General features: G+C 41.7%; 1 protein-coding gene across 1 annotated transcript in view; it reads right to left on the reverse strand.

Annotated features, from left to right (window-relative positions):
* Window positions 1–11,768, reverse strand: part of LOC117958673 (homeobox protein Dlx4a-like) — a 15,266-nt gene extending 3,498 nt beyond the window's left edge. The window contains exons 1-2 of the mRNA XM_034895225.1: window positions 10,960–11,768; window positions 6,501–6,697 (exon numbers count right to left, since the gene is read on the reverse strand). Coding sequence (XP_034751116.1) covers window positions 6,501–6,697; window positions 10,960–11,287 — 525 coding nt within the window. The 5' untranslated portion in view covers window positions 11,288–11,768. The remainder of the gene's footprint in view (window positions 1–6,500; window positions 6,698–10,959) is intronic.
* Between the last annotated feature and the right edge of the window lie 316 nt (window positions 11,769–12,084).

Consider the following 12,084-nt stretch of genomic DNA (forward strand, 5'->3'; position numbering starts at 1 on the left):
CAGAGTCTGGTAGGACCAGGCTAATGGACCAGAGTTTGGTAGGACTGGGCTAATGGACCAGAGTCTGGTAGGACCAGACCAGCAGCGACCTGCATGTGTCTAAAAAGCAGTGTAGTTACTGAGAAAATAGCTCTTCTTCAGGAGTTGACTGACCTTTGGAGATAATAAGCAAATGCTTTTGTTTCTGCTGTTAATATTCAGAGCCATACAGAGGTAAGGGAACTTTCTGTTGCTTGAGGCATATTATTATTATTACACACACACACACATATATATATGTATGTGTGTTTCCTTTTTTATTGACTCTTTATGAAATTACAATTTTCCTGAAGTACACAGGGTTCAGAGCCCCTGGTAGGGCCAGGAGGTGAACGGGGGTCTCTTCCCAACCCGACTCCGTGCAGACCGATCTACTGCCACTCCTTTTTACTCAGCGTCTCTTTAATGTATCATTCATGTTTTTTTCCATGTGCTCAATAAATCCAGTATAAAACAGTACTTTAGTGAACAGGTGTTTGAATGCAGCGTCTAAGAAACATCACAAATGATATACAGTTAGCAATATTAAAGATAAACTATGAGAGGCAACAGCCTCAGAAGATATTCAAATTAAAAAACAATAAAAGATCAAAATACAACAAATTCTAACGATACACTTACTATACTATCCTATACTATACTATACTATGGTAGACTATAGTATACGACGCCAACCACAGCCACGCCTGCTAGGAATACCATTAAAGACAACAATGCAGTGAAGTAAACTACAATTAGGTTAGAATGAGCCGTATGAAGTAATTATTAAAAAAACGTTACAGTCTGACAACCTAACAGGAAGATAAGTGACTATTAAAAATACAATTACAGTAAGTGCCTGAAACAATGTCACTGTAGCATCAACTATGATGACAAGGTGGCCAATTAATTTAATTCAATGCTATATAATCTTAATACACTTTGTCTATACCAACCATTAAAATCAATAGTTTGCAAAGTGCTTTGACAGAAGCTTATACACATCAATACATGTATTTAGAAATCATTGTAGTAGTGCAAATAGAAGATGGCGGCACACCTTTAAAGAAAGCAAAAAATGAATAAGTACACTAAAATGAACAGATGGGGTTAAAAAAAGACAACATGACATAAAAGCAAGTCTGTAAAGCTAAAATGGCCAAAAGAATGATCTTCAATAAATGAAAAAAGAAAAGCCATTAGTGATTATTGAGCAGTGTGTAACATTTTTCGGTAGCTCGAGATGCCTCCGTGGTGATGTCGAGATGATTGACAGAGTTGACTGTTAGCTGAGTGCAAATTGAGCATCAAATTACACCAATCTGCCCCTGGGCAAGCTGTCAGGTTAGCAGGAACAAATGAATCATAAATAATTACGCAGTCTGTGACGGATACTGTATATCTCAAACGGGTTTTAACTGCGCCACAAAGGGAAGCAGAAAACAAACGCCCAAAGGACTGGTGCTGCATGGCAGGAACAGAGGAGAGATAAAAGGAGAAGAAAAGAGGAGAAAACACGCTTGGTGCTAAAAGGGTTTTCTCCTCCTCATGACAGTCCTGGGAATTATTACCCGGGGATTTTATAGGTACTTGTAGAGAGGGTTGAAGTGGTTTATGGAAGATATTTTATTCTATAAAAAAAAAAGAAAAAATCTAATTTCAGCCTGCTATTTAACTCTAATTATGTGGAAAAAATGATTCCTTTGCCCAATCATCAAAAAGGCTTTCACAGCCAGGGTAGAGCTCAGAGAAAACCTGACGTTTAATTCCATCTCCATTGTTCCAGAGTACACGCTGACGTCAATTACTGCCTGTTACAAGTTAGTACGGATGGTGGCAAATACATAAAACCCAAACTGCCACTCCATAAATAAGCAATGCCATTGTAATTACAGCACATAATGATTTTTTATTACGGAATTAACTTGCACTTTAAACCCTTTCTCCGATTTCTACATGGAGTAAATTATAATATCAGCAAAGAAAGTCATAGAAGAGCGTAGTCTTTCTAGTTCAGTGATTCCCGACTGGGAGAGCCAGTAGCCAACCAGACGCACGTTTAGGGAACCTTTAGTCATGCAGTCAGGCCGGCGCTCAGATGTTTGCACACGGAAAACTCGGTATGCAAATCCTTTCATTCCTGATGAGGCTATTAAACCCAACGATGATCTGATCTGGGCTCATGTTGTCACTGGCACGTTGATGGGGATGCTGACTGATGTCGTCACTCTTTTACTTATTAATTACATTTACATTAGGGATAGACTGTAAAAATGAAATGCCCATTGGGGATTAATAAAGTTTTTTAAATCTGAATACATGAATGGTCAAAGAAATAGCTAAATGTATTGCATAAGCAGCTGAATAGGTCAGCTAAAAGTATTGACTAACCTGTTCAAATAATTATCTAAAAGTCATGAATGCATTTTGGTAATAAATAGCTTAAAGTATTCCATAGGCGGCTGAAATGGTTAGCTAACGCTTCTGACTGAACAGTTGAAATAGTTAGCTAAAACTACCAAATCATAAGCCCTTATTTTCAATAATCTCTAGACTAATGCAACAAAAGTGACAGCCACCAAACCGCAGTGCCTGCAGTATGATAAATACACGGATGAAAGCCTAAAGAGAGTATGTGGAGCGTAGCTTATGAGCACAGGAGTCAATCAACAGCACGTTAAGTTAATGCAGCCTCAGTGAGAGGATTTCTGTCCTAATTATTGGTTTCATATTCCAACAGCAACGTGGAGCTGACAGCTTCTCTGAGAGCGCCGCCACTGACACCCACATTAGCAGAGGAGGGTGGCTGAGAGGCAGGCCAGGTGCCGCTGGGTGTGTGTGTGTGTGTGTGTGTGAGTGTGTGTACAGTTTGTGTGTGAACATTAAACCAAACCTTTGTGTGTCTGCATATTCTTGAACACTTGGCAAAAAAGATTTTAGAAATGAAAAGGCGTCCATTTGGCGGGTGGTTTAAGTATGGCTAGTGTGTGTGTGTGTGTGTGTGTGTGTGTGAGAGAGAGCGAGCGAGAGAGATTGATCGAGATAGAGAGGGTTTTAAGGAAGAATGTTGGAACTGTGCTACGTGCCACTTCTCAGCTGCGTCTGGGAACATTCGAGATTCAGATGGAAAGTGGTCAGCGGTTGGCTGCCGGCCTAATGGCATGAAGGCAGGATGGAGATGTGGTGTATGATCACTATCTGTGTGTGTGTGTGTGTGTGTGTGTTTATGTTTCCAACTGTATATGTGTATGTATGTATGAAAATGCACCCATGAGCTGTGTGAGTAGATGCATGGGTGTTTGTGTGGACCAGTGTCCCCGTGCATGTGAGCAGTGTGTGTATGTGCACACGGGCTAATGAGAGCTGACTGACGCTTCTTCTGTGTCTATCTGTTTACTGCCCCCCCCCACCACAGGAGAAAACGGGCCTGCTAAACACAACAGTGGGTTGTGTTTCAGATGCACATATATCCATATTGGCATAAGTTTAATGTTTGATAAATGAAAGATAAAGTGCAAGCTCTGATGCGTTTGGTGTGGTTTCAGCACTGAATCAAAACAAGCAAGACAAACTGCTGTTCTTGGAATCATAATTGTGTAGAGATGCACTGAATCCAGATTTTTGGGGTTTGGCCAAATACCGAATCCACCGGTTAAGATTCTGCCGAATCTGAAACCGAATACCGAGTCCTCCCCCCATCCTCAGTCCTTTACCAGAGTAACCACATTAATGACGTAAACCACGTCCTGTGCAATGCAGTACCTGAAGGTGGTGCATGTTGGCTGGTGTCTGCATCACTGTAATTGCTCACAACTGGCTCGCTGGAGAAGGACTGTGGTGCGCCTGCTCTACCTTATAACGCAGAAGCTTTCTTCTGACTTGGCCGCTTTTTTAGAACACGGATTCCAGTTTTTCTGATGCATTTGATTTAATTCATGCAGCTTGACTTCCTGGTTCAACTTTAACCGTACCAAATAGTGAGCTGGGGAAAACAAATGAGTTCCTACGACAAAGGCCGAGTGAGACTGTTAAATAATCTGTAAAACCACCATTGGCTTTGTCGCCAAAACAGGTCCCACGTTAACGCTAACTTAGCACTGACTAACTAAAAAAGGCAAGCACTCCCAGGAGAAGCACCAGGTTAAAAAAAGGCCCACGCATTCTTTTATAAAGTCCACAGAACTGTGTCAGCATTCCTCAAACTACAGCCAGATCCTTTAATAGTGTCAGTGGAACTCTGACACAGACTATAATACAATCAGTCAAAGCCCACTTTCCCTGATCCAAAACCCCAGCAGCGGACCGCATTCAAAACCACTTTGCCACTACAAGGCAAAGACAAAGGAGCGGATCATCTCTTACTCCCAGAGTAAATATTGCTGCAGAGCGTTATTCATATGGGATTAGGGCGGTTCATCTGATGGCATCAGCAGCTGCTTATGTATGTACACACACACACACACACACACACACACACACGTATGTTTCCCCAAAGCGACACCTGCTCAAGCCTTTACGTCTCACCTTGTCCTTTTCTGTTGCTGAGAAAGAACAATTATCATATTTGCATATACAGTACATAATGAACATGATGACAGCTGTAGATAACAGAGACAGAGAGGGCTTTATGTGTGTTTTGAGAAAAAGGAAATGGACAAATAAAAAGAAATTAGGGGGAAAGCTGCCAAGTGGCCTAACAAGTCTTCCAGGGTCAAGCCCTGTTCTTTGAAATAGGCGTGATGTGCATTTCTGACACATTATACACAATATGAATAGAGTATATATTACAATAGCTATGGTGGTAGGTGTGTTACTGACGACATGGAGAACAAGGTTTCTCTTTTCCAAAGTTGCCCAAATGCTCCAAATATGTGTAAAAATCAGTTTGTAATCTTTTTAGAGAAAGAATAAATCGCTACTAATGCCATAGAATGAATGTGCTAGTACTTTATATGTAATAACTACACTGCCCTACAAAGCCAAAACACAGAAACTACATTTGCGCTCAAACCCAGTCCAGACCTGAATCTGTCTTTTTGACCGGTTTCATTATGAAAAATGTATCATGGCATAGAAACATAGGCTATGCATTCTATAAAAACTTATCTTTAGAGAGACCGTAACTTCTAAAGAAACTAGGGCTAAAGAAAGAGAGCCAAATGAAATACAAGCTGTTGATATAGCCAAGGCAGGCTACAGACAAAACTACCTTTAAATATGTTCCCCGGCTCTTATCTGTCATTTAATGTTTTTTATGAACTGACATCTTTTTATTCCGTATAAATAAACGAGGAAGTAACTAAATTCAGACATGAAGGCGCTAAGTCCGACGCAAGTGTCTTGGCTGATTTATGCAGTTGTTAATTTCCCGTCCTTGCGCCCAGGGGGGGGTGTTCAGGTGCATTCTGGGGGTGCTGGCCTTACAGGGAGGTGTGTTCAGGTGAATTATTGGCATATTGCTATCTTAATTGTACCATTGACCAACAAAAATAGCAATAGCGCAGGGTGTGATTGGATTTTAACAGAGCACTGGTAAAATGTGCCTAGGCTTGTGCACACTACGCCTGTTACACACACACAGGGACGCGCAGCATCACACACACACACACACGCAGTAGATTGAAAATTAAAATATGCAAATCCTCTATCATACCGAGGTCCAACCCCGCCTGGCTTTTAAAGGGAATGGGAGAGGGCCTCTAATCTGATTACTGCATGTTACGCCCGAAACAAAGCTCTGATTAATGAAGACACACACAACCCTTTCCTTTTTAACTAGTAAAAGTGGATTTGGACACGCCCTAAACGCACCTGCGCCTGGCGCCTCATGCCGTGCGCTTAGATCGTTAAAATATGGCCCTCATAGTTAGTCAACGCGACAGAATGACAACGGTACAAAGAATGTACCAGTGTGTGGGCTTTAACGGCATTACTGCCCTTTCACTGTGAACAAAGGGCGGCTTTACATCCAATCCACAGAAACAATCAAAAACATGAAAGATTAAGATCTAGAATACATCTGATTTAATGCTTATAATTGTTTTTTCATATCCCACGTGTATGTTGTAACAATATTAACCCATGTTGTTCCAGTGATAGCTCAGGGAAACTTCCTCCCAGTGTGTCATGTAGACTTTCAAGTTAAGGACGAGATGATGCACATAGGCCCTCAATTAGAGAAATTAGCAAACACTTTGTTCATATTAGAACAGGTTTCCGACTCCTGTCATCACATACATTTAGGTTTGTATACCTTCAGGAATATAGTTTTTTTTTATACCCCCATGAGTGTAAACTATTAATTTTCAGTCTTTTTTTCTTGCGTTCATTAGGATTTATTTATTTCCATGAATCATCTTGAAATGTAAAGAAGCCTAAAATAACTCAATATTGGAGAGTGTATTGCTTCTAAATGTAAAAGAGCACTTAGCCCATGTTAGTGTATTTTGTGTGTGTGTGTGTGTGTGTGTGTGTATTAGTACCTGGGTCTGCGTCAGGCCCAGTTTGGCCGCCAGGTCGGCCCTCTCGGGCAGGGCGAGGTACTGGGTCTGCTGGAAGCGCTGGTTCAGGGCCTGGAGCTGCAGGCTGGAGTAAATGGTCCGGGGCTTCCTGATCTTCTTCCCCTTCCCGTTCAGCCTCACCTCCCCGTTCTCGATCACCGCCGTGGGCTTCTCGTGTTCTGGAGAAGAGCAGAATGTTCTCCAGTTAAATATAATCACAGGGCATTTCTGTGGAGTGGAGTGGGGGGTGGGGGGCCCACAGGGAGTCCCAGGGATGCATCGTCCTACGCAGTGTGCTCATCCTACACACTGAGTCCCTTTGCGCTTCATGAAGTGTTTTACTGACAGGTTTTGTGACATATTTGAGCTTTGTTAAAGGGAACGCTTGTTGAAACTTGAGTAGTTTTCCTCATCATGTGAGGCTTTTCTGACTGCTTTTGATCAAACATGTCTAGCCCATGAAAACGCTTAGGAAAGTCACATGTGAGCAGTATGTAGATATGAATGTCAAAACAAAATACCAAGGATGAATGTTCTTACCTGTTAGAGTGTAAACAGCAACAGCATTTCTTGTATTTTGTCCAACATGTAGGGGCCTAACCGTGGTGTTACACTAAAACAGTTAAACCGCATGTGCACTTAACCTCAACCATCTCAAATTTAACCATGAAACGGAAAACATCTGTGCTGGCCGCGGGGGATAAAATATGAATTTGTTTCAAAATGAAAGGCTTTTGAATTTTTTTAATGTAATAATGTGTGACACAAATTCGTTCTGAGAAATATGTTCCGGTGGATTTACTGCAGGACTCCACTGAGTCCAGACTGCTATGAACCCAAGAAACAAAACGCCATAAACAAAGTACAATACAGCATTATAATATATAAATATAAATATATATATATATATTGTATGAGGGTGTGCAATGAATGTGTAACAACTGCAGTAGACTGGAGGCAGGTAAAAAGATAAATCCTCGCTCCAAAGGGTTACTTGCAGCTCCGTCACGAGGGCTTTTTCTTCATTTCTAGTTTTTTTTCCTTCTCAAAGCGATCCAACTGTGTGTTCGCCCACGCCGATCTTTGTTATGACATGAGCTTCTAGCCTGCAGTGGCAGGAGGGAACAGCTGTGGACAAGCCGAGGCCCCACAAGACGCTCGGGTTCTGTAACTGAGCTGCAGCTCCTGCAGGAGCCGCGGGACAGAGCCTCGACACGGGAGGAGAGACCAGCAAGGGCACTTAGAGACGGAGAGGGACCGGGGGGGGGGGCAGTAACAACCCGGAATGTTTGGGCTCCCACAGACAACACTGCTGTATAGATGGAGAAAGTCTCCAAATATGTTTTATTTCCGCCTTTAAATCTTTTTGTTTTTTTTTATTTTTTATTAATATTTATATAAAATATAACTAACAATATAAAAGGCAGCACTAAAAAACAAGAACGACAGTTACATTTCAAAGTCCCAAATAAGGAAATATGACATGTTTATATGTTTAATGGGCTGTGTGTGAACACATACAATAAAATATATAATAAGTTATTATGTTTCTATTTTATAGTCACATTTAATATTTAATCATGATCTACTGCCCTGTTCCCTGTTTCATCATTGCCCCTAGTCTACCATAATGTCTCACCCTATCATGGTCAATGCATTTCTGGGACTGAGTTTTATTTTTATTCTTATGTATGTGTGATATATGAGTGTATATCGGTTTGTTGTGTTATGGTTGTCTTGCTACTGGATGCCTAAAACTTCCTTTGGGGGCACCCAGAGAGCTCAGTCAGGAGAGCGGGTGCCCCTATGTAGAGGGTTCCTCCTCGACGCGAACCCAGCCTGCGGCCCTTTGCTGCATGTCACTCCCCCTCTCTCTCCCCTTTCATATCTTCATACTGTCTATCATACCTGTCAATTAAAGGCCTAAAATGCCCCCAAAAAATAATCTAAAAAAAAATAGAATAAAGTATCTATCTAATCTCTTTTAGGGATGTAATGATACACTCATCACACAATTCAATACAATTCCTGATTTCTTTAACATAATGACCTGCAGACAAAAACGTTCCTTATTGCTTTATGTATATATAAAACTGTGCAAAACAACAGATGTGTCCTCTTATCAAAAATACAACTGAAAATCAATTTTATCTTAAATGACGGAAATGAACTAGATCCCGGCCTAGGGCATTTAAAAAATGGCCATGTGATTCATCGTTTATTATCTCCAGCAGTTATGATCTTGACACATTTCTTTCGATCTTTAGGGATTTGACGGTGCGTCGTTATGTATATTGGGGTTATAAAAAGTCCTTCAGCCAACAAGGATGACGAGTATAGCAGTTGCTTATGTTCTGGGCCCGTTGGACACCCCAGAGGACCTCGTAGATAAACTGGTAGAAAGGTCCAATCAGGGGAGTTTAATGGGACTTATGTGGGAACTGCTGCGTATAAAGCTCTGAACTGTCAACACCAATCTCACATCACACACAATAGGATTATTAATATGTTTTACAGCTGGCTGAACGCGTCTTTGCTGTAGCAGACCTCTGCACTACCCATTATGAAGACCCATTATTAGAAGCTTTTTATAAGATTAGGAAATTAAAGTGTGATGGTGATAAAGCAATGACATGGAGTCTTTTATGTATTGTAACATCGCTTTATGTAAATATTAAGTAGACACAAAGTGTGGATGCTGGGCTTTCACTTAATCATTTATGTCTGGAAACCATAAACATTTTCTGCAATAAATTAGAAATTAAATCATATATTACTATGGTCAATAATTAAACTTAAAAGCATAAATAGAATTTTACAGCACAAAATTGAGTTGGGATGAATCTCCTTACATGTACATAGAGAATATTATTATAGTTTTTTAAAGTTTTTTTTTTACATCTGTCTGCTGTATTTGTAAGGATAAATAGCAAAAACAATATTTTTGAACCTTGAACTGTTGTATAATATTTTGTGTAATTATCACTAGAGATTTGTCCAACTGTATTGGCTCCCCTGTCATTTTTCTTGTTTCCTGATAACATACCAGCATATTTTAATGGTTAAAAGATGAAAAGTCAGACTTCTAGGTGAGTTTGGGCTGGAAAAATGTGGCTAGAAGAAAGAAAGAAAGAAAGAAAGAAAGAAAGAAATATCTGTTTGCCTGCCGTCAAGAAATTATTTATTTGAATGAGAAAAGAATGACCTGTAGGTAACAGTAATAATACTAATAATTATTATTATACTTATTAGTGGTAATAATAGAGGGAGCCTAAATGATCAGACTCTGTTAAGAATAATTTATGACCATTGACATGCAGCCATTCAGGCTGCAGTATGTGCAGATTGCTCTTCTTCACTAGATATCTGAGCAATGGAGAACCTTATAAAATACCTACATAATATCTATATATAGCTCTATTTCTAGAGATATCAAATATGAATTGAAAGCATGTAACTTTTGAAGACATAACCTATCAAACCCACAGCTGCTGCTCTATTTCCAGGGCTCGGCTGAATGGGCTTCGGCCTTGATTTGTTTTGTGGGATTTTTTTTTAAACAAAAAAAAGTGCATGTTTAAAAGTAGCCTTATTAATTCATTCATAATGTGTGTGTTATTTAATTTTGAAAGGAAGTTCAAATTAAAACCAGGAAATATTTCGGTCCGATTAACGTTAGAATACAGAAATTTCTTGTTTTAATGTTATTGTAATTATTATTATTATTATTATTATTATTATTATTGCAGCCCTGTCAGTGTGTGCGGAGGCAGCAGCAACAGGGCGGAGGTTATTTGGGAGAAGATGGGCTGGGGGGTTCGGGTTCGGGCCGCTGCGGGACACCACAGGGCCGGTGTCGCGGCTCCTTGTGGACAGTCCCACGGTCTCCCGTCCAACCCCAAATCCACCCAACATGACGCTGCGGGCGGCCCGTGGGTGCATCCAATTACTGTCCTCGACTGTGGTTCTTTCTCATGTTTTTTACATTACACTTCAACTATTTAAATGGGACTGAATAACAGATTTTAAGAAGAACTTGTGCTGTGCATATCGTTGCATTTAATGTCCTCTGTGGTGGAAGGCCTATGAAAGCAACATTTTTCTGACTTTTAGAGACGACACAAATGAAAAGAAAAATATATATATACATATACATATATATGATTTGTTTAGCATACATGGGCCCAGTAAAAATCAAATAAACCATGACCCAATGGTCCTAATTAGCTAAGAGCTCTTTATTTTCTTTGTCTGCTTTACTTTTCTTCCCATTTGTTTTTAACTGCACCTGAAAGTCTTAATATTAAGTTAACGTAATTGCTCGGGCCATGTGTTCAAATTCAACATGCTAAACATTTGGAGGTTATACACCATATTGGTGACAAGAGCACTCTTTTAATGCAAAGGGAAAGTTCAGAATGTGTGTCCGGTGTAAACCTACCCGCATCTTCTAGTCTGCTGTGTCCCAGCGCGCCGCCGTGACCACCGTGCTGATAGGGCAGGTAGGCCCCGGGGTGGTGCGCGGTCACGGGGCTGTGATAGGCCGGGTATCCCAGCGGGCGGCCGTATGATGATGCCCCAGAGGAGAAGGGCCCGTCGTGCTGCGAGGACCCGACGGCGTGCAGACCGTGGACCGAGTAATGGTTGTGGGACAGGCCGGGGGAGTGCTGCTGGTGTCCGGTGTAGCCGTGGCCGCCGAACTCCAAAAACGCCGATTTGGACGGGTCAGGCGGGACTAGAGTGTCCGATATAGAGCTCATAGTCATCATTGGGGTGAGGAGCAGTGATGCGGCGGGAAATAAAAAAAGGTCAGCTACGACCTCCAGGCGGGGGCCATTACAAAGGTCTCAAAAGTTTTTCAGTTTTCATAAACTAAAAGCAAACTTTAAAATGGTTTACCTTCGTTTAATGTCCCTATATCCCTGCTGAATGACGAGTACTTAACGCGGCTCTAGGTGGGTTAGCCCTCCGCTACATCCCGGCTCCATGGACGTGACGCTGACTGTTTACCTTCGTGAACGAGACGCGGGAAGCTAGGGGCCGACGTGCTGCCAAAAACAAGGAACTCGCGAGCAAAAAGGCAGCTCGGCTCATTTAATATCCTTCGTATGGGCTTATTTTCCTTCTCCTCACCCTCCGAAACAACCAGCCCGGTTCTTGTTTGGTCCCGTGTAGTGAAGAGGCGTTTGGCAGCAGAGGGAGCGGAGTGTTTTCCTCCTCTTCAGAGCACCGTGTGTATGTGTGTGTGTGTGTGTGCCGGTGTGTGCCATAGAACCTTCTCTGCACACACCGCGCGCTCATTGGCTGCAGCGCTTCGCCGTGTCAGCTAATCACAATCCGCACAGCGGTGGACCGGCTCCTCTCCGTAGAGAGAGTGTGCGCGCGCGCGTGTGTGTGTGTGTGTGTGTGAGAGAGTAGGCCTTGTTGCCCACTTAAAAAAAGTCTTATTTAGTAAGGAGCCATTTAACCATTAAACTATAATTCCGTGTGAAATTCCGGTCGCAGGAGCCACCGGCCCCACCGGCCCCGACTCTTTTCATTAGGGAGCCTCAGGCCGTCGGTTTAT

This window comes from Etheostoma cragini, chromosome 15 (genome assembly GCF_013103735.1).
Source record: "Etheostoma cragini isolate CJK2018 chromosome 15, CSU_Ecrag_1.0, whole genome shotgun sequence".
Taxonomy (NCBI): Eukaryota; Metazoa; Chordata; class Actinopteri; order Perciformes; family Percidae; genus Etheostoma; species Etheostoma cragini.